Source organism: Dipteris shenzhenensis, chromosome 14 (genome assembly GCF_047967505.1).
Source record: "Dipteris shenzhenensis isolate YYH24624 ecotype China chromosome 14, Dip_SZ_1.0, whole genome shotgun sequence".
Classification (NCBI taxonomy): domain Eukaryota; kingdom Viridiplantae; phylum Streptophyta; class Polypodiopsida; order Gleicheniales; family Dipteridaceae; genus Dipteris; species Dipteris shenzhenensis.
The window spans coordinates 33,260,755-33,282,304 of NC_141609.1; the positions used below are offsets into that span (position 1 = coordinate 33,260,755).

At 45.1% G+C, this 21,550-nt stretch overlaps 1 protein-coding gene across 1 annotated transcript; it reads right to left on the reverse strand.

Annotated features, from left to right (window-relative positions):
• Positions 1–1,147: 1,147 nt before the first annotated feature.
• LOC147894504 (protein HEAT STRESS TOLERANT DWD 1-like) lies at positions 1,148–7,098 on the reverse strand. Its single transcript, XM_087385325.1, has 7 exons — positions 7,055–7,098; positions 3,561–3,700; positions 3,381–3,427; positions 3,148–3,245; positions 2,709–2,821; positions 1,803–1,920; positions 1,148–1,636 (listed from the first exon to the last, which is right to left on the reverse strand). The coding sequence occupies exons 1-7, from the start codon at positions 7,079–7,081 to the stop codon at positions 1,514–1,516; spliced, it is 666 nt and encodes a 221-aa protein (XP_087241451.1). The 5' UTR covers positions 7,082–7,098; the 3' UTR covers positions 1,148–1,513.
• Positions 7,099–21,550: the final 14,452 nt, after the last annotated feature.

Here is a 21,550-nt window from a genome sequence, read left to right on the forward strand (position 1 = left end):
TATGGACTGGGAGGAAATTATGAAGAGGAAGAAGGGTTTAAATAGTGGGAATAGGAATTATTGGACGGGCTAGTTTGCTTAGTCTGACTGCCCCTTTCACTTTTTTCCTTCCAATAGCAAAAAATAGAATCAATTGATAGTCGCAGGCCCATAGTTTCAAATCATTTTTGGAACACGAGTAGGAAATTTAGTTTCAAAGAGTTCTCTAATTAGTAAGCAAACAGTAACTATCAGCCAAATGCCCTTAATAGTATAGAGTTAGAAAAATCCATGAGGCCTAATGGGTTGACTGGATTTTTATTCAGGTTTTTGGCGAAGTTATTAACAAGAATCAATGATCATGCTAGCTTAAGTTGAAGCTTAGAAGCAAGCACTCGGGAATGGTCTCGCGGTTGCTGCTGTAAAAGGTCTGTCCAGGCTGTGCATCTAAAAGGATGTAGATGCTCAAATCAAAGGAAACTTAGTAGTGAGATGAAGGATGTTCTAATGGATTATGTTACACCTGTAGAGAGCTATTGCATTTGTACTAAGAGCACCAATAGTGCAAATGATCATTAACAAGAATCAATGATCATTTGGCGAAGTTATTAACAAGAATCAATGATCATGCTAGCTTAAGTTGAAGCTTAGAAGCGAGCACTCGGGAATGGTCTCGCGGTTGCTGCTGTAGAAGGTCTGTCCAGGCTGTGCATCTAAAAGGATGTAGATGCTTAAATCAAAGGAAACTTAGTAGTGAGATGAAGGATGTTCTAATGGATTATGTTACACCTGTAGAGAGCTATCGCATTTGAACTATTGGTCTTGCACACTGTGCTCCTTTCTATTTCTAATCAGATTTTTGTAATGCTGGCCCTTTATGGTAGGGCTGATCACCGTTCAATAAATTCATGCTCAGGGTAGTGTCCTTCATTTTTTTTGCTAAATAAGATTCACACATTTATGGTCAAGCATTGAGCCACATGTAGAAGAGATACATCTCCCAGAAGACATTGTGCAAGTCATAAATTAAGATTTTGTTTGCTTGATTTTTTTCAACCCACTATAATATGAACATCCACAAAATTTAGACTTCTGTGAACATGAGAAACATTGGAATTTCATATTCATGCGACTACAGAATGTCAAAAGCGTACCTTTCTACCTCAGAAGTCACAGCCATGAGGTCCAAAACCATAAATTCCACTAAATGATGGAAATAACATAAACCCAAACTCAATTCATCTTATAAGCTTCCAAGAGTGGGAAGAGGACGTCTCAAACTTGCCGGTAAGAACGTACTTCCATGCATGTTGCCAGCAGGAAAGGGGGTTGTAAAAACTGCTGTACACCTTATCTCAAATTAAACACCTTTGTCAGTATGCAAAAGCTTATTCCGTGCGCAGAACAACATTTCGAATTGTATCATCAGGGGCAATGAAATCTTCAGAATAAAATCATGCTCACTGAAACCTGGCATTCCGTAGAGGAAAATGGTGTTACAATTCAAATTTCCAAAAACAACAAGAGTAAGACCTCATGATGTCAGAAGGCCTTCTAAGTTGGATGGCTTCAACACATTGAAACCATCTCCTGCGGTTGAAACAACCAAACCTGGAATTTGAGCATGCCAGTGCAACTCTTTCAAATCCTTTTGACCCTGCAAGGAAAGAAGCCGGCTTTATTATGAACCATACCCACTGATATTCACTGACACATTTAGGACTGACAAGACAAGAACTGCTCTTAAGATTTGCAAGAACGCTAATGCCAGAGATCATGCACTCTAGAAGTCTCAAAACTGAGTATCAGAGCAGGGGAAGTACCTGGTGTACGAATAAAAGCTGGGGTGGAAGATCCTCTGGTGGGAGCACCTTTTGCTTGACTTGAGCTTGAAACTCCGCCTCCTCTTCTACATCCCGCTCGAGAGATAAATCCCAGACTCTGAAAATGCAAGATGTCTGGTTTCAGATCATGGCATTCCAGATGCCACTAAAATAGTGACATTCCACAAGACAAGAACCCGTAGCAGTGGTTCTGATGCGCATAGATGGGATCTGTGCTGTGGGCAGGCCAGTAATGGCAGGAAAATGAGGAGGTTTTCTTTGTCTTGGTAGCGTGCAAGGTTTGCCTTCACCTTTTCTCCACACCCTTTCGTCATTTTCCTGCCACCTATGCCTTCCCCTTGCCCTTCTTAGAAGGCAAGCCATTATCTTCTGTTCCCATTATTATCCAAATTTGAGCTGTCCTATGTTTTCAAAAGAGACATTTCTCACCAACAAAGAGCATAAGCTCACTTCTGCCCTTGAAAATCTCAGAATCTATAATTCTCAAGGGTGAATGACCTTTAAGAAGGCAAATTATGCAAGCATGAAAGATAAGATTCTCATAATAACGACCATAAATACAAAAACTGCTCCAGGAGAGGGATTGAAGAGAGCCCAATAATGCATGATCCATAAGCAGAAACACCAATTCTACCTTTCCTTTTATCAACCACAACATGACTACATTTAAGTTGCCAAAAAGTTCAGGCTTGCACAAGATGGACATATTGTAACTCTTTGTTTGTTGAGGTGGATCAGTGACGTGACTTTATAAATGAAAAGTTATGCTTCTATTCTACCTCAGAGACTAAATGTAGACCGACGCATACAACAAGTCCCACAGTGCACTCATGACCTGTACAGAAAAGGATTGTGGAGAGAGATATTTTAGGGAGTGCATCATACGTCAGTTGATTGTCGGCAGAAGCAACCCCAATGGTGGAAGCTTCATGAGGACTCCACTCGATTGAAGTAATGGGGGACTTGTGATACTTGAAATGTGCCATAAAGGAATCATCCTGCTACCAAAATCAGTTACAAGGAGTTAGAATCTCCATTTACATCAACATTAGTTTCTTGTTAGAATGAACAGAGAAAGAACTGCATAAGCAGAGTTGAGAAGAGCACATAAGTTCCCATAACTTGTCAGTAACAAGACCAAAATGCATGGTGACACAGCACACACAAGTCCCTACAAAATATAGGCTGGAAGCTTCCCACCCTAATGCAAATTCTTAGGGTGGGTATTGGATGACATTCTATTTCTGTCTCCATTAATTCCCATATACAATTCGCTGTCAGCAGCAGCTAGCTCAGCATATGACCAAAATAAATGCATCCAGACCATGCAGCGTGGCCCTTGAGAACCACTTCTGCCACCTAATAAATTGCAAAAGCGACTTTTCTTTGGAAGCATCAATTTAATCACAGAGCAATATTGCCCTAAAAGCAAAAAACATGTTTTACAAAGATTTGTCATAAGATGGTCATGATTGTGGGCAATCAAGCCAGTGAAACCAAAAAGACCACAGCTAGTGGACATAAGCATGGAAGTACCTTAAAAGCACGAAGGTATACGAAAGGTGCCATCATCACTTCCTGATGCTATCATGCAGCTTGCCAACCTAATTCCACCACAAGTTCAGGCTTCATATTCAAGTATAACAGGCAGTATACTGCAATGTAGTCGTCAGCATTGATTCAAATGTAGGAAGCTCACTCTCTTCAATATTGAGTGTGTAAATAAACACAGGGTACCTATTCCATGAAATAACATTGACATCCGAATCATGCGCCTTGATTGAGATCACTGCCTGATCCCGTCGGCGTGCATCCCAGACACCTATGGTCTTGTCCACGGAACATGAAGCAAAAACATCCACTTCGGTTGGACTCCACTGATTTGTCAATCCACCACCAAAATCAAATCTTGTCAAGACATGTCAATAAAAGGGTCAGGCTTATTCCTAAATTAGAAGCTTTAATGCTAACAACATGTAAGCAACCTTTTCTTCACCAAAATTGAAATGTAACACTTATAAATATAGGTGCAGGTCATAAGCAAAAAAGATCGCTACACTTCAAATAACATGCAGCATACTTTTATCACCTCTCCACAGATAGAAGGCATTAAAGAGGCCTTATGATTGGCGGTGTGAGCCTGTTATTGGCATCTGCAGCCCATCGCATGGCTGCGTACATGGCAACCCTGCAGCCTGCAGCCCACAACTGCACATATGGCAGGTCAGCAAGCAGTACGAAGCAGGTATTGGCTATATGGTGGCTTATGTCAGAAAATGCAGGCAGCAGAAGAGCAGAACAGGTCAGCAGATGTCGTTACAGGTTGGCAAAAGCAGGCAGCAGCCCATCAAAGGCTGCCACATGGCTGTATGCCAGGCAGGACGGCAACAGAGGGCAGCAGCAGTACTTGACCGCCACATGGCAGGTCAAGGCAGTCCGGAACAAGGTCGGCCAGTCTCTAGCAGGGCAAGTCAACTGACATCAACACAGACCTATAAAAGTGGAACACTTTCCCTCAGATCCAGCAGCTGCAACTAGCAGTGGTCAGGATACAGAAGCTCCAGCAGTCCCAGCAGTAGCCTCAGCAGTTCCAGTAGCAGCAGGACGAGACCTTGCAGCAACCAGGGAGCCAGTCCCCTCAGTCACAGTCTCCACAGCAGCATCAGTGCCAGACAATTGCAGATCAGTCAGCAGTAATTCTACAGCAGCCATAGCCCCTATCGTATGATGAGATCAGTTCTCTCCTAGCCTCAGCCATGCCCCTCAGAGGTACTCAGATGCATGCCCTTTCAATGAGAGGACAAATAGTTGTACAGCGGGGTATTTCCCAACATAAAAATGAAGTTGGTATGTGATGCCTTCCAAGCATACTCTCTCTCTCTCTCTCTCTCTCTCTCTCGGAGAGTTCGTGCCCCAAGAGGCCTATCAGATTGGGTTGACTAGGAGGCAAGGGATTGCTTCTGGCTGATTTGATGATACAGATATTGCTATATGCGGGTAACATAGTCCTTATATCATATTCAGCAGAGGAATTGCAGAGGCATCTGAAGGCCTTAGGACATTCATTATGAGAATCGATTGCAGTGTTATTCCAAGGAGGCACATATCATCGATTTAAAGTTCATTGTGCATTTATTTATTACTTATCAAAATCCCCATTTGGAAACCTTCTTCTATTTTCTTCTCAGCATTTTCTTCTCCATAACTCGCAGATGGTGATGGGCTGTTTTTGTGCGGCCAATGTCTTTTGTAAAGGATGAAACTTGTCCATTCAACATAAGGTACAAGGTTCCATTCGAAGTTCCTCTGGCATCCAATCAGATCATTCGGCAGCAAGTTCTCTTCTGATCCTACAGGGAGTTCTCATACGAGTCCGTAATTGTCATATTTTTCAGTGATTATTGTTTTCCTTGGTGGTTGTATAGTTCTTGGTTCATGGTGTTCACGGTTGTGGTTGTTCAAATTGTTGTCGGGCTGTTGTTCGTTTTTTTCCTGAGCTTGTATGAACGTGACATGAACCAGTGGCTATAAAAGGCATTTGTGTGTGTTTGCTCTACGAACTCATCAACGTCGCAAATTTACAGTACTTTTTTGCAGTTCTCACCATCCTCTACCTATGTAAAGAAGATTCTGCTGCTCCACTCACCCTCACCATCACCCACTGAGCTCCTTCTTCCTGGACTCCCCTCCCACTTGTTGTTGCTTGGCTTGCAGCCTCCCTCCTGTTCCTCCCCGCTCTTTAGCAACCCATCTCTTTCCGGTTGCTGTCTCTTACACATGCTCTGCACACTACTCACCTACTGCTGTGAGTTCATTATAGATACTACAAGCACAACTTATAGCTCTTTGAAGTCAGCTACTACTCCGTGTATGCCCACTCCCCCCCGCCCTCTTTGCTCCGCACGTAACTATGTGCAAAACTGATCTGCCTTGCTGGTGACAAGACACTCGTAGCCTATGAACTGAACATCACTCATAAACCCCCTCTGTCCACATGTCTGCAGTCATCTTGGGCTGCTAGCTCCCTGTCTAGAAATCGTGAATTGTACTGCACCTATGAGAAAACAATCATCAAAATCCTCTCTAAAAGATGTCTCTGTATTTGAGTTACCTATAGAAGCTTGTGGCTAGCCACAACTGAAAGTTGGCATTCATTAGCTCTAGCAAAAGCCTCCGGGACACACATTCGATTGGAAAGGTTTGCGACAGTTGGAAGCTCTTCAGATGGCCTAACAAACAAAGCTTTGAGATACTTCAGATGAAAAGAGCCTTGATACAGGAGGAGGGGACAGGCAAGGCGAAGTGGGGGGTGATGTTGGCCCTCAATGTTTTAGCCAAGTGTCCAGTTTAATGTAAAATGTACTTTCAACCACACTTCATTCCTTTTTGAATGCTTTCTGAATTTTAAGCTTTACACAAGCTTCCAGGAAGACACTAATGGGTGCACATATACAGGTAGGTTCCCTTGATCTTAGCTCCCTCCCTCTCCTAGCGCAAACTCCCCCCCCTCCCATTACTGCTCACGCCCTCCCGTTGCTCTCGATCTCGTCATCTCATCCTGCTCACCTTTTGCATCTTTTTTCTGCAGCTCTCCTCCTTGTGATGACACTTATCTGCTTCCTCGCCTTCTCAATACCCCTCAGGCTGCCTCCCCACCCTACCGCAGGCTGCCCCTCCCCGGTCTACCTCCACCAACCTTGGGATGCACTTCGCCCCTAACTCCCCTGCCTCTCTTTTGCCTAGCGTTGATAGATTCTGCCCTCTCCTTGACGCTCATTTCTGCCCTGCCCTTTCTCAGGCTTCTCTTGCCTCCCTTTGAGCTGTGCTCTCCATCCCCACCCTATCTCTCCACAAAACACCTTGCTGCTATTTCTTGCTTCTCCCCTCCCTTTGTCTCTCCAGGCTACCAGCATCCCCTTTCACAAGCTTTCTTCCTTTGCTCCTCAGCCCTTTCTCTCTTCCCATGGTCCTCCCACTGCCATTTCTATGCCCACTCCCCTCATGTCGCCCTTCCATCCCTTCCGTTTCTCTTGCTATGCCCCAACCAAGAGGTTTAGACTTATAGAAAGTGCTTCCTCGCTAAGACTGTAGATGGATTGTGAAATTCATGCATTATCCAATGTCCTTCTAAAAGCTTAAGCAATAGACTAGTGTGAGAAAAGACCTAGATGCAGAATTGGCACTGCACTTGCAAAGTTGCAGCTGTGCAATGGATGAATCATGGTACTTACAGTCAAGGTCATAGTGGGGAGATACATCGGAAAGGACTTTTGCAAAGTCGTAGGGAGTGTACATGAAAAGAGTGGCTAGAGCATGCTTTTTTTTTTCCCAAGAAATAGACTTTTATTAAGTAGAGAAACTAGAGTGCTTGGCCAGCTGGGTTCTTGATGAATACTTCTCTCTTTTGCTATCTAGTTGAGGTTCACATGAGTCACGTTGTCGGAAATGATGCAGAAGATTGATGTTCAATTGCATGCAACCTTTTCTAGAGATTTCGTTATCATCCAGTCCTGCTTGCACTTGATGTTGTTCATGTCGACAGTAAAACGTAGTTTTTCTTTTTGTATTGTCATTCCACTTCGAGCGAACGACGGGGAGATGTATTTCAGAAATGTATAAATAATAAATGAAAACCAAATTGAGCTAGAAGCATGCAACTGTGATAGGAAAAATCCAAACCGAAAGCTGCATTGCATGTACGACAAAAGTTCCAGCACCATTTGCAACTTCATTGGATCCCTTTTTTCGAAGGCACAAATGTTTATTTTTTGGGTCGATAGTACTGCTCTAAAGTTCGTGCTTTGTCTACAGTGTCTGTTGTTTCCAAAACTTTGATTTCGAAATTTTCTTTAAAGGGCTTGTAACGTTGCAAGTCCTGTTTCATTTTCGTCGGTGGTTTTTTATTGTGCTGTTTGATCCTCTGCGGCAGGTCCGTTGTGCTCCCTATGTATTTTTTGTTGTTGGGCTTGCACGTGATGCAGTAGACGACGAGGCTCGCGCGATTCCCTTGCGCGGGCGCTTCAGTGGAGGCTCCTCCTTCATCTCGAGGCTCACGTCTTTCAATGTCGTACCTGCGTAAACATTGACAATTACGTTAGTCATCAAGGTTTTCGGTCTTTTTTTTTCCGTTTGAGGTCCATAATAGAATGCATTTATTTACTTGCCCTGGTTTTTCTCTGTTGGCGTGAAAGGATCGTTTCCAGTACCGAAGCGCTCCTCGTATAAGTCCCTGTCGAAAATATACGTAAGCTTCTCCATTGTCGTCACCGGGTGCGTCGCGTCGTGCGTCCCTCCAAATTGTTCCATGAATTGTTCGAGTATAGCCGTTCCTTGATCGCGCGTCGTGTCCCTCAGCAACTCCAAGGATACGTTGTACATGTAATGCAGCAGCTCGCACGCATACGCTGTGATCCCTTTCGTCTTCGTGTCTAGTAGCTTCTGCCCCTCCAAACTTTCCATCATCCTATCGGTCTCATCGAACTCAATGTCAAGCTCGACAAGGATCTCTTTGAGGAGTCCTGCAGGAGAAGTGCAATCCATGATGAGTTTGTTGTTCTTGCAACTCGTTAATTCTTTTTCTCAATTGTTGCGATTTTTTTTAATTTTCGGAAGCATTACGCACCATTTGCGAATCTCAAGCCTCCCGGCTCTCTTTTAGCTGGCAAACGCCTATTGCAGTTGTCAATGAAGTCGCGTAGTTCCGCATACGTGTTGAAGCCGTTGATGTAAGCTCCCGGACGTTCTCCTGCATTGTTTGCTAGCCGGAATTGCTTTGTGGTTAGGAAGAACCTCCTCTTTGCTGGTGGAGGTTTTGTTGCCTTCGCGTTGCTTTTGTATAGCTCAAATAGCTGCTTGCAGGCACAACTTATTACACCGTCTTTTCAAATGAGCCGTCTTTTTAAATCTTCAAGAAGAAAAGATTCTTTCATGCTGGTGGAATTTACCTTGTTTGCATCCATGTCTTATGCTGCAATGTCCCGAGCTTTCTGATTCTCAGCACCTGTTCTCGACAACAGACAAGATATTAAAACCATTTTCCTTGCACGCATGTTTGACGTAACATATTCATGACTTGTCTCTGCCTTGTTCAATCTCTGGTAGTGAATACCTTTATGCGCGTGGTTGTGTTGTCGGCTGTGAGAACTCTCGTGGAATTGGTCTGAATATGTCTGGATGTGGGCAATGTAGTATGTGCAGCCTCGTTCTCTCGGTCACTCTGGACAACATCACGTATGCTAGGCCAGGGGCAAACACTCCTCGGAATATGAGCAGCGCTTTGTTGGATATGGTTGCGCCTTGGGATTTGTGTCCCGTGATAGCGTATGCTAGGGTTAGTGGAAATGTGGACTTGTGGAACCATTTTCCATTTATTGCGTTTCGCTGATGCTTCGAGCGTCGTAATGTGAGCACGACCGCCGTTGTGTCCACGACGACAGTGATACCGTTGATTTCTCCCCTGCTAGTTGCATTGATGCTCTTGATTTTGCACATTGCTCCATTTGCGGCATTTATTGCGAGGTCGATGTTTTCCGTTATCATTGCCTTCGCCCCCACACAAATTTTTCCTATCTCGTTGAAGCTTTTGTCCTCCAACCATTCTTTGAGAGCTGGTTCGCTCGCGGCGTTACTGTGTATTTGAACATGCACAATCATCTCGGGAGTGTTGAATTTCTCCACAAGCTCATCGTTGAAGGTAGCGACATCGACTCTGTGCGTGCAAATGATGGTTGTTTCGGCATCGATGAAGTGGCATGCACCTTCCTTGTCGACAATGCACTGCCCCAAACAGTCGGAAATCTCGTCAGTTGTGGGCGTCCTGAGTCTTATGGTATGCAAGAATGCCAGGAACGGCATGTCTCGTGCATGTCGCACCGAGAATTGCATGTGGTACATTTTCGCTTGAGCCCAGTGCGCGGAGGACGTGATGTGGCACGGCTCGCAGAGATCCTCGCGGTGTTTGCAGACTGGCGGTAATTGCGCCAGGTCACCAAAAATTATGAGCATTTTGTGTCTGAATGGCTCATGCAATGTGCCATTAGTCACATTGACGATTTGTCTTACCACGAGATCGAAAGTCATCCTTGTTAGCATGGACATCTCGTCAATGATGATCGCGTTGGCTTCCTTGATTGCGAGGTGTCGCTCATTTGTCTCATGGATGTTCAGTGGGTACTGACTGCTGCGCACAGGGATCTTGAATTGGTAGTGTACAGTGGTTGCAATCCCGCTCAGCCGCGTCGCAGCCGCCCCTGTTGATGCACAGAGTATTGCCGTTTTGTTTTGCGCTACCAGATGCGAAACATAGTACCGTATCAAGAAGCTTTTGCCGCTACCTGGTGTTCCACAGACAACGTGCAGCCCCGAGCTTGTTGAAGCTAGGCTTTCGAAGACTCTTTGTTGTTCTACTGTCAATGCGGCATTGGCGACGGTGCGAAACTCGGCCATTTTTTCCAAGATCCTCGCACGTGTTGGCCCTTCGACGGTTTGCTGGTCGATGTTAGGCGCTTCCATCGGGCAGTCTCGGATGATCGCAACCTTTTGCAATATCATATTGATCAACTGGTCCGTGTGGTCAGTATCATGTTTCCGAGTGCGGCGCTGTGGCTCGAGATGCCTATGCCTTGTGAAGAAACGATCCTTTGGTTTGCAGACAGTAGCGTGGTTATGCCACAGACACCGCAGATTTGAATGCTAGAGAAAATAGCCGCGCAATTACTAACCCATTGCTTGTATCTATCTGCGATGGTCAACCACGATGACGTAGCTGGCCTCAAGGACATCTTTCTTGATGTTATATCAAGTTGAATAGCTTGACCTCTGGCTGCTCTGAGCGTTGACGAATGGTCATGTTCGAAGGAGTTTCCGGTGGTCATTTCTACATCGTGACATGAATCGATGTCTTATGTTCGGGTTTAAACACCTACAGGGATTAATAATAAAAACCATCCGAAACTTTGCTACAATTTCACTCACGTGGTTTTGTCTAAACGCAACAGGAAAAACAAAATGGACTGAACCTCTATCTTTAGAAGGTGAAAGAATTGATAAAATAACTTGAATCAAGCAAATACATTTTGTTGTGCGTACCTTTAGGAGAAGACACTCGTTTGGAGGCTGCAAACATCTCGAAAACAGAAGTGTTGCAGACATGATTAGTATGTTGGTCGAACCAAGCAAATGTAATGTTCCCTTGCGGAAACAGAATGTGCGAAGAAGTGTGCGTGCTCAAGATGAGGTGTTAAAAAAAAAAAACCATACGTAATGTATGGTGGAGAGCCGGCACATGTCTCTCCAAAAATTATATATCATAGGGGAACGTGCCATCCCCCCGTTTCGAATAGTCACCTCCAGTGTTGGAGGTGTGGCGCATTAATGCGGACTAGAGCAACAGACGGTGCAGAAACATTTCAGAATTGAAATGACCGTACATTCTACTTACGTGGAGTATCCTTTGTGACATCCACAGCTCAACGAGAAGTCGCCTATTTCTTTGCTGGAATGTTGGAATCTGAAAAACAATCATGATTAGTCAATATGCATTCCTCATGTTCTGCATGTTTGGATATGTTGGTTAGCATATGTGCAATTTCCTAAAGATGATAAATTCAAGCACAAAAGCTATACACAATCCAACGATCAAAGATGTAGACTATGGTCGTGTATGATGGTGCCGACTATGTAGACACAGTACCTATGCATAGTAGAGAATGCATGCACAACTCGAATTAAGGAATGAAAGCACTGCAATTCACTGCACTTCATCATCAGCTAGACGGGGTGCTATTAGCCAGAAAGGTTTTCGAGACTAGAAGCTAGAGGCTACGTATGGCGACGCTCAAAGGCCATAGAGAAAAGGAGATCAAGAGGGCGAAGGGATGTCATAGGAGAGAGAAAGGAATTAGAAGGGGAGGGAAGGAAAAGGGAGACTATGACACAAGGGGAAAGGGAGAGGGGGAAGAGAAGCATGTACATGATAGGAGGAGGAATGTTGAGATGTAGACATCAAGGGAAGAGAGCCATACTTTATTGGAAAGAAGGGAAGAGAGGGAAATATCAAAATGCTAGCTAGGTGGCTTTACAAGAATGAGCGTGTCCCATCAAGGAATTGCCCCTTCCTTTTATAGCCAAAAGAGGGGGTCTCTCCACATTAATGTATCCTCCCACATGCATGGTGTGTGTGGAAAAGTCTCCCATGTGGGCTAGGTGGGTACGCACTCTCAATTGTGTGCGACAACCCTTTGCCTCAATTTTCCACATAAATCAAGCCCCATATCTTAAGTCTATGATACTCCCTTGGTCTCCTTCCAATTTTATAATATGTTCAAACCTCTAGGAGGACAAGTGGAGGGTTGGCACAAGGAATCTTGCCACCTCATCCTACTTTCCCCATTATTTAACTAGCTCTCTTTGTCCTTCTATACCTCCCCCACATGGGCCTATCTCATATGGAGGGTATAACTCAATATAATATCCATCTCCACCTATTTTATATTGCTTCTCCCATGGACTTTGAGCCATAACTCAAATAATGCAGCCTAGGTGGAGGGTGGCACATGGTGGAGCCATGCCACCTTGCATTTTATAATATTACTATTATGGATTATGTACAACACACCTTATGGGTCCTCTTACATGGAAGGGTGGCACATGGTCATGCCTTGCCACCTCAACCTTGGGCCCTATGCACACCATAGTTTATTATACTATTGCCACATATTCAAACACACATACATATTAATGTCTTTTTCCTTAGACAATTTTATCCATAACAGTTCCCCCCCCCAGGCAGGGAATGCACAGCATTTCCATGCCTGGGACCATCACGCACAAAGAAAGGCTTGAGGTAACGCTTGTTGATCACCTTCTTGCCATATGGTTCATGCAGCTCCTGAACTTGTACAGACCCATTGCTACGTTCTTTGATGACTTTGTATGGACCAGCCCACAGTGGCAGAAACTTCTTATCCATTTGGTGGTCCAATCTATTATCAAAGCATAGCACAACATCCCCCTCAGCAAAGTGTCTTTCCCATCCCTTGCGAATCCTAGCATCCAATCGGGCCTTTTGTCGATTCTTTTGGATCTCTGTTTGGTGTAGTGCAAATCGTCGGGTCTCATCTAACTTCTCAAGTTGTATCAATCTGGCCTCAACATGTTCATCTTCTGTAATCCTCTGTTCCTGTGCCAATCTCAAGGCCGGAATCTCTATCTCTAGTGGTAAAACTGCCTCAGTACCATACACCAACTCAAAAGGAGTGTGACCTGTGGATGTTTTATGAGTGATATTGTAAGCCCACACTGCTTCAGTGACTTTCTGATCCCATTGGCTCCTGTTCCCTGCGGCCATTTTTCCCATGGTTTTACATAGGAGGCCATTGGTCCGCTCTGTTTGACCCATGGAGGCTGGATAATAGATGCTAGAAGTGTGATGATCAATGCCCATGCGATCCATGAGTAACTCCACTGCTTCATTTAAGAATGGGCTCCCATGGTCAGAGACTATCTCCATGGGTGTCCCAAATCTTGTGCAGATACGTTCAAATATGAAATTTGAAACCGCCTTGCCATTTGCAGCAGAGAGGGCGACAGCTTCAGCCCACTTAGTGACATATTGAGTGGCTACCAAAAGATACTTCTTTTTGCGGGCAGTCATGGGCAAGGGCCCGACAAAATCTATTCCCCACTTCTGAAACGGATGGATGGACATCACTGGGTGATGTTGCCCGGGACGCAAATCCTTCCTACCAAAGAATTGACATGGTTCACAAGTTTTGCAATACAAAGTGACATCCTTGAACAAGGTCGGCCAATAGTATCCAGCATGTAAAATCTTCTTGGCTGTATAGTCACTGGCATAGTGGCCTCCACAAAATCCATCATGATAATGCTTCAATACCTTAGGCACTTCATCTGCATCAATGGCTCGTCTAAGTACCCCATCCATGCCTTGACGGTACAACACCCCATCAAGGAGGGTGTAACGCCTACTATCTCTGCGAATCTTCTTTCTCTCATAGCTAGTACTTTCTGAAGGAAAGGAGAAAGCAGTCAAAAACTTGTAGATACCACCATACCAAGGATCCCCAACTTCTATGGCTGCTACAAGGGTTACATCAAGGCACTCCTCTAAATCAATCAAAGCATTCTTCAAGTTGGAACAACCCCCTTTTACAATTTTGAAAGAAAAATCATATTCTTGTAGAACTGCCAACCATTTGGCCAACCGGCCCATGGGATTTGGTGATTGAAGAACCTGCTTTGCAAGACCAGTGCCAGTGAGTATAAAGAAGGACTTTCCAGCCACATAATGCTTAAATTTCTCAATGCAAAACACCAAAGACAATGCATGCTTGTCAGCCTCTGAATAGCATCGCTCAGTGTCGAGCAATTGTCGAGAAGCAAATCGAACGGGGTACATGAACCGATCCTCCCCTTGCTGGAGAAGAATACCTGCCAGAGTGTGCTCACCAAACCCAGGATTGATATAGAAGGTCTTCGACCAGTCTGGATTGCGTAGAATGGGTTCTGAAGCCAGAGCATTCTTGATTTGTGCAAAACCATGATCACAATCCTCATCCCAGGAAAAATCAACCCCATCTTTTAATAGCATAGTCATGGGCCGTGTCAAAGCAGCATACTGATCAATGAAGCGGCGATAGTATCCTGCTAGATTGACAAATGAGCGTACCTGACGTTTGGTTGTAGGTGGGGAGAGTTTGAGGATGGCTTCTACCTTCTCGGGGTCAGGCTTGATGCCTGCGGATGAGACAACATGTCCCAATAGCCTCCCTTGAGTGGCTCCAATGGTGCATTTCGCCGGGTTGAGACTGCCATTTGCATCATTGACCCTTTGGAAGGCCAATCTAACCTTCATGATGTGCTCCTTACGTGATGAGAATATACAGAAATCATCTAAAAACACCTCCAAGAAATCCCCCAAATAAGGAGCAAACACCATTTGCATAAATCTTTGAAAGGTAGCAGGAGCATTGGTGAGGCCAAATGGCATTACCTTGAATGCAAATGTCCCCCAGGGCGTGGCAAATGTGGTTTTAAGCACATCTTCCTCGGCAATTCTGATTTGATAAAACCCAGAGTAACCATCACAGAAAGTATACATCTCATGACCACTTACCTTCTCAAGAATGAGGTCTTGAAAGGGTAGAGGATGATGATCCCTCTTGGTGGCAGCATTGAGCTTCTTATAGTCGATGCAGACCCGCCACTTGTTGTTTTTCTTTGGGATCACTACCACTGGTGAAACCCATTCAGTATTGTGAACTGGAACAATAAACTCAGCCTCTACAAGCTTCTGCAACTCTGAGCGCAAAGCGTCGGTCTGTAGGGGCCCTAATCTCTGATACTTCTGAGCCACAGGCTTTGCATCAGGCTTCAGCTCTATCTTGTGCTCTATGGCAGTCACATGGCGAAGGTGGTGGTAGCTAGTTGCAAAGAGGTCAGGGAAATCTTTGAACATGTCAAGAAACTCATCTTTCTCACCTGGAGTGAGGTCTGGAGAAAGCATTGATTCGAGCTGTTGAGGACTAGCTGTTATCTTTTCTGCAAGTGGTAGGGTCGGAGACACCCCCATCATGTAAACTTCCTCCTCTGAGAATTCCTCCCCCCCGTCTGATTCTTCCATTGACTCAGACACACTGAAGATGAGATAGTATCACTGTCATGCTCCTCTTCTTCTTCCGGTTCCATGGCACCAGGTTGCACTGGGATCTTTTCCTTCGAAGCACCAAAAGACATGTGTCCTGTCTTCCAATAGCTGACTGCATCACTCTTTCTCAACCATGGTCTCCCGAGTATGGCTGGGTAACTTCTGCCTGTATCTTCAATGTCCACTACATAGAAATTGACAGTGGTGGTCAACCCATTGACAGTGATGGGCAAGTCCTCAATGACTCCCATGGTGGAGAGTCGTCGACCATCTGCTACCTTGATTCGAGTGGAGGAACGCCTTGTACATTTCAAATTCAATTTCTTCATGATGCGGGGCACCATGATATTACATGCAGCTCCCCCATCAACACACACATTTTTGACACGGCAATTATCTATGATGACATCTACTGTGTGTGGGTGCCGATCAATTTCTTCAGAGATAGAAGATACCTCTCGTACCTTTCCCTTTTTCTTGCTCTTCCTTGTTGAGAGACCTTGCTGCAGCTCACGTCTCACCTTAGGACTTAATGCTATTAGTTGAGGGAGTGTGATGCTCAAAGACCGATGAGCAAGGTCCTGAACGACCGAATAGTCCTCTTGCCCTGAGCCGATGGGAAAATCCGAGGGTGACCACTTACTCCTGCGAGATCTTTTAGTCTTCTCGGTTGGTGGGTCTGCCATCTCAGCATCTGAGGGCTCTGAGAAGGATACCTTCTTCCTGGGGCGGCCCGGTCCACGGTTTGGAGAGGGGTCCGAGGTAGCTCGAGTTCTTTTCCCGAGATCAAGGATCTCCACATCAGAATCCTCCGTGCCCGACTCACTTAGAAGATTCACCCTTGGAATATTGGGGCATTCTGTGCGATAATGACCCTTCTGGTGGCACTCGTAGCATACAACATTAGCACGATCTCTTGGAGGGCGGTTGGCTTGATTTCTGATGCCCACCATCTCAAGCCGAAGATCATTCAGGGCCTTGGCTAGGTCATTGACTCCAGGTTCTGTTGCAGGGGAGGCCTCTTTAGTTGGAGGGGCCACGGGAGTAGAGAGGAGGGGAGCTCGTGGGCGAGGCTGGGGAAATCTTCGAGGCGGAGGATGAGGATATCCACCTTGTTGAGGGTAAGCATCTAAGGGAGGACCATACATTTGAGGTGGAGGCGGTGGATACATCACTGATGAGGGGTGGGGGTATGCCCCTGAGTTAGACCCCCCAGGTTGTTGTTGCAGGAATTGAGGGGGTTGCGGAGGGACAATCATCTTCTTTGAAGCGGGATCAGACTGAACTTTATCAAACTTTTGAGCAATCTCATGTGCTAGGACCATAGATTCTGGATTCTCCCATTTAAGCTTGAGGCGGAATTCATCACTCGCCCCTGCTACAAGGTAGCCCAGCACATGCTGAGTCATTCCAGCTCGAAACCCGGCATTGTCCTCCTGTGTGGCAATCAAACGGTCCAGGAGCACGGCCGCTCGATCCACATATCGACGCGCCGTCTCACCTTCTGACTGCTTCAAATTTGCCACCTGCAAGTACACATTCTCCGGCTCTTCTTCTTTGTCGAAATACTCAATCATTGCTGCTGTCAACCTTGGCCAGCTTTGGCGAACATCTTCGGCTTGCTTCTCATACCACACTTGAGCCAAACCTTCCAGAAATGTGGGAAGAACCAATAGCCATCTGTCTTCAGTAAGAAAGTTGAGAGAAACACAACGGCGCTTGAAAGCCACAAGATACTCATTTGGATTTTCTTCTACCCGTCCACAAAACACGGGAATGTCAGCCATGCTTGGAAGATGGAAAAGAGGGGCTTATCTAAAGAACAATAGTAAGAGGAAGCTTGAACTGAAAATCGGGTGAAGATACATCCAAAAAGCACACATAGGCAGGGTAGGGTGTGACTGGTGTAGTGTGAAATATTACACGAGAAGAATCTTCAGCATAGAATAGCTCATAGACAATCTTAAAAGAACCAATCCTCATGATATCACATTGATCATTACACGCGAGGATTAGAGGTGCGGCGTTGCATGAGGTTGTTCATCAAGGCAAACAAGAATGCCATGACAAAGGTCAGCAATTGGAGAGCTTGCACATCACCTTCAGCTTCTTCCAGTTCTTGTAGTCGCCATTCTATTTCTTCAAGGGGTGTGCGGTCTGGCATCCTTCTTTTGAGCAATGTCCTTGAGAACCCTCCTGATGATCTTCCGAAGTCGGTGAACTCGTATCAAGTATGCCCAACACTTAGTTTCATGATGACCACAACCTTTGCATTCCTTACAAACAATCACCCTCCTTCGTGGCTTGCGGCTTTGTTGGGGTGGCGCTTCCACTCGCGTCATGCGTGATTGAAATACAAGCTTCACGTGCCAAGAAATCAGCAACAAGATTTCGAGCTCGAGGGATATGCTGAATTTTTACCTCTTCAAATTGATTGCAAAGTTCCAAGGCTTGTTGATGTCGTGGAACTAAGCCTTTGCTCCGCACCTTCCACCTTCCACTAACTTGTTCACACACTAGTTGAGAATCTCCTTGCACCTCCAATTGCTTGGCATGATGTTCTTGTGCCTTTTGTAGCCCAAAAATGAGCGCCGAGTACTCAGCTTGATTGCAAGTACTTGCGGGCGAAGACTTGCTGTAACAAAACTCCTCACCACCCGGCGAAGTGAGCTTCACACCCACACCTGCCGCCTTGGTCGAAGGTTTGTAAGCTCCATCAAATTGAAGAATCCAAGATGTCATCACACCAAGACGAGAATTCGGACATCCCAAGTTTCTCGGTAGTCCAAGATAGGTAGGAGGAGAGGGTGGGGAGAATTCAACACTTGAGCCAAACGTTCAGCACCAAACAAACTTGCAATTCTTTGTTGATAGTTTATCTTAAGCCCAAAAAGAATTACAATTTGAAGCTCGAAATGAGGCACAAAAGGCTGATTAGGTACAAATGGATTCCTTGGCCGAAACATTACCAACCATAGCCGAGGCCTAGAAACCTTTGTAATGAGATTGTAAATAAACCATTTAGGACGAGCTTTTCCACAGGAATCAACAGGCAGATGCGCCAAATCTCTCCCCAAGCTTGGGGAGCATCCCACCCTTCGAAGAAGGAGACCGTTTTGATTACCTCTGAAGCAGCAAGTAGTTCGATCACCGCACAATGAGTAGAAGTAAAGTCAAAATCCTCCCAACGTATCAGTAGTTCGTCACCATGAATCATCCACGGTGTGTCATTCCACCCGTCATCTCCATCAATGATGCACTGGACAATCAGCCGTTGAAGGTCGACATGAAGATCAAGGAAGACATCTCGTGCATTGGTAGCCGTAAGGTGCGGAGGAACAGGCACCAGTTCCTTAAACGCGTCGAAAAGTGACATAAATGTCCACTCTTCTCGTGAGGCGTGCGTCCGTGAAGGGAGCTTGGAGAAGTTCTGAATTGCCGATCTAGCAAGAGAAGTGGATAGAGCACATAAAATGAAATATTTTTGCTTTTTACAGCAAGAGCAAACTCCTTGCGGTTAGAGAGTTACAGCTCCCGCAATTTCAATATATGAACAAAAATCATTACATTTTTACCACTTCCAACTTGTTGGCCCAATGATAAGACTTTCTTTTGTGAAGGGGGAGGTCTTGGGTTCCAATCCTACTCTTTAATAAAAAGAGAGGAGAGGAGAGGAGAAGGAGAAGAGAAAGAGAAAGAGAAGAGATAGGGGGGGCGCGGGGTCTGCTGTTACTCTTTTGCAGGGGCTCAGAAAACAGACCGCGACCAGAGCAGCAGTTCAGAGAACTGTCGCGCAGAAAACAGTCCGCAATCAGAAGTCGCAGCAGTCCAGAGAACTGTCACACAGGTGAGCGCAGAAAACTGTCCGCAACCAGAAATCGCAGCAGTCTAGAGAACTGTCGCGCAGGAGACACACGAATCGGATGCATGCGCAGTAGCTTAGGAAGAGCACAGATGGTATAGTTTTGTTGATGTAACTCGTACGAAAAGAAGAAGATTCGCCACCAGCCGTGGAGATTTGTATCCCAGCAGCCACACCAAAACTATTAGCCAGAAAGGTTTTCGAGACTAGAAGCTAGAGGCTACGTATGGCGACGCTCAAAGGCCATAGAGAAAAGGAGATCAAGAGGGCGAAGGGATGTCATAGGAGAGAGAAAGGGATTAGAAGGGGAGGGAAGGAAAAGGGAGACTATGACACAAGGGGAAAGGGAGAGGGGGAAGAGAAGCATGTACATGATAGGAGGAGGAATGTTGAGATGTAGACATCAAGGGAAGAGAGCCATACTTTATTGGAAAGAAGGGAAGAGAGGGAAATATCAAAATGCTAGCTAGGTGGCTTTACAAGAACCCCTTCCTTTTATAGCCAAAAGAGGGTGTCTCTCCACATTAATGTATCCTCCCACATGCATGGTGTGTGTGGAAAAGTCTCCCATGTGGGCTAGGTGGGTACGCACTCTCAATTGTGTGCGACAACCCTTTGCCTCAATTTTCCACATAAATCAAGCCCCATATCTTAAGTCTATGATACTCCCTTGGTCTCCTTCCAATTTTATAATATGTTCAAACCTCTAGGAGGACAAGTGGAGGGTTGGCACAAGGAATCTTGCCACCTCATCCTACTTTCCCCATTATTTAACTAGCTCTCTTTGTCCTTCTATACCTCCCCCACATGGGCCTATCTCATATGGAGGGTATAACTCAATATAATATCCATCTCCACCTATTTTATATTGCTTCTCCCATAACACTATATTGGAGAATTTGGGAATCTCCCAAGTCCCACCTTCAAGTAAAGGATTAAGATTTAACCATGTGGCCAAAACTTGAACCCTTATTTGAAAGGAGGACATGGGAGGATTCCCTAATATGGTGTTTAGGATGGATTCAACTTTCAAGTAATGGGTTCAGATTTGACCATGTGGTCAATCCTAAACCATATTGGGTAGTCCCAAACTATTTGAAAACTCCCAAATTCTCCAATATAGTGTTCCATGGACTTTGAGCCATAACTCAAATAATGCAGCCTAGGTGGAGGGTGGCACATGGTGGAGCCATGCCACCTTGCATTTTATAATATTACTATTATGGATTATGTACAACACACCTTATGGGTCCTCTTACATGGAAGGGTGGCACATGGTCATGCCTTGCCACCTCAACCTTGGGCCCTATGCACACCATAGTTTATTATACTATTGCCACATATTCAAACACACATACATATTAATGTCTTTTTCCTTAGACAATTTTATCCATAACAGTGCCTATGCACAAAATAGACTAATGCCTAAATCCTCGCGGTCGACTACGATTTAGTGTAGAGCACCAGAAACGACGTCACAAATTAAACACATGGAGTCCTCAGGTCTCCATGAAGTACTTCCACAACTACTGACACACTCTTCTAGAGTTACATGATTTACATGCTCTCTTCTAGAGTAGGAAAGAGAAAGCATGTAACCCAGGTAAGAAAGCCATAATACTAGCCATGAGTTCCCAAATTTTTGAAAATGTACTTTTCACAAGTGGGCATAAATAGCCATGAGCTCCCAAATTTGAAAATGTACTTTTCACAAGTGGATATATCAAACTATTTACATGTTGCTATAAGATTGTGGCTAGGGGTAAAAGAGTGGTGACCAAAGGTGGTTTTGCTCTTGTCCTATGTGGAGGAGAAGTATTTGCACGATTGTCTCGTTCGAGTAGTGCTTTTTATCATCTCTAGTAAGGGATGCTCAATGGTGAGGTATATATATAATAACACAAAAGAGATAAGGAAGAGCGAGCAACACTAAGGTTGAGGAGCTAACTTTTGTGAAAAGAAAGCAAAGAGAGAGAGAGAGAGAAAAGTATGGGGAGGGATCCCTTCTTCTTCTTCTTCTTCTTCTTCTTTTGTTTCTCCTTGTTCTTGAATGACATTGTAGAAGTGAGTGTGGCTATGGCGAGGGAGCTCGAGGCGACACCTTCATGCTCGTCCCCTGGCCTTCCTTCTCCCGCTCCCGCTTCCTCGCTCATCTCCTTGCTTCAACAAATCCAATCCTCTGCCCTCTCCCTCAACTCC

Excerpts from the sequence above, each read along its gene's own strand:
- LOC147894504 (XM_087385325.1), bottom strand. The coding sequence starts at position 7,081 with ATGTATCTCCCCACTATGACCTTGACT. Across the intron at positions 3,701-7,054 it reads TCCCCACTATGACCTTGACT|TGGAGTCCAACCGAAGTGGA; the intron begins GTAAGTACCATG and ends TTGACAAATCAG. Across the intron at positions 2,822-3,147 it reads CTCAAGGGCCACGCTGCATG|GATGATTCCTTTATGGCACA; the intron begins GTCTGGATGCAT and ends TTTTGGTAGCAG.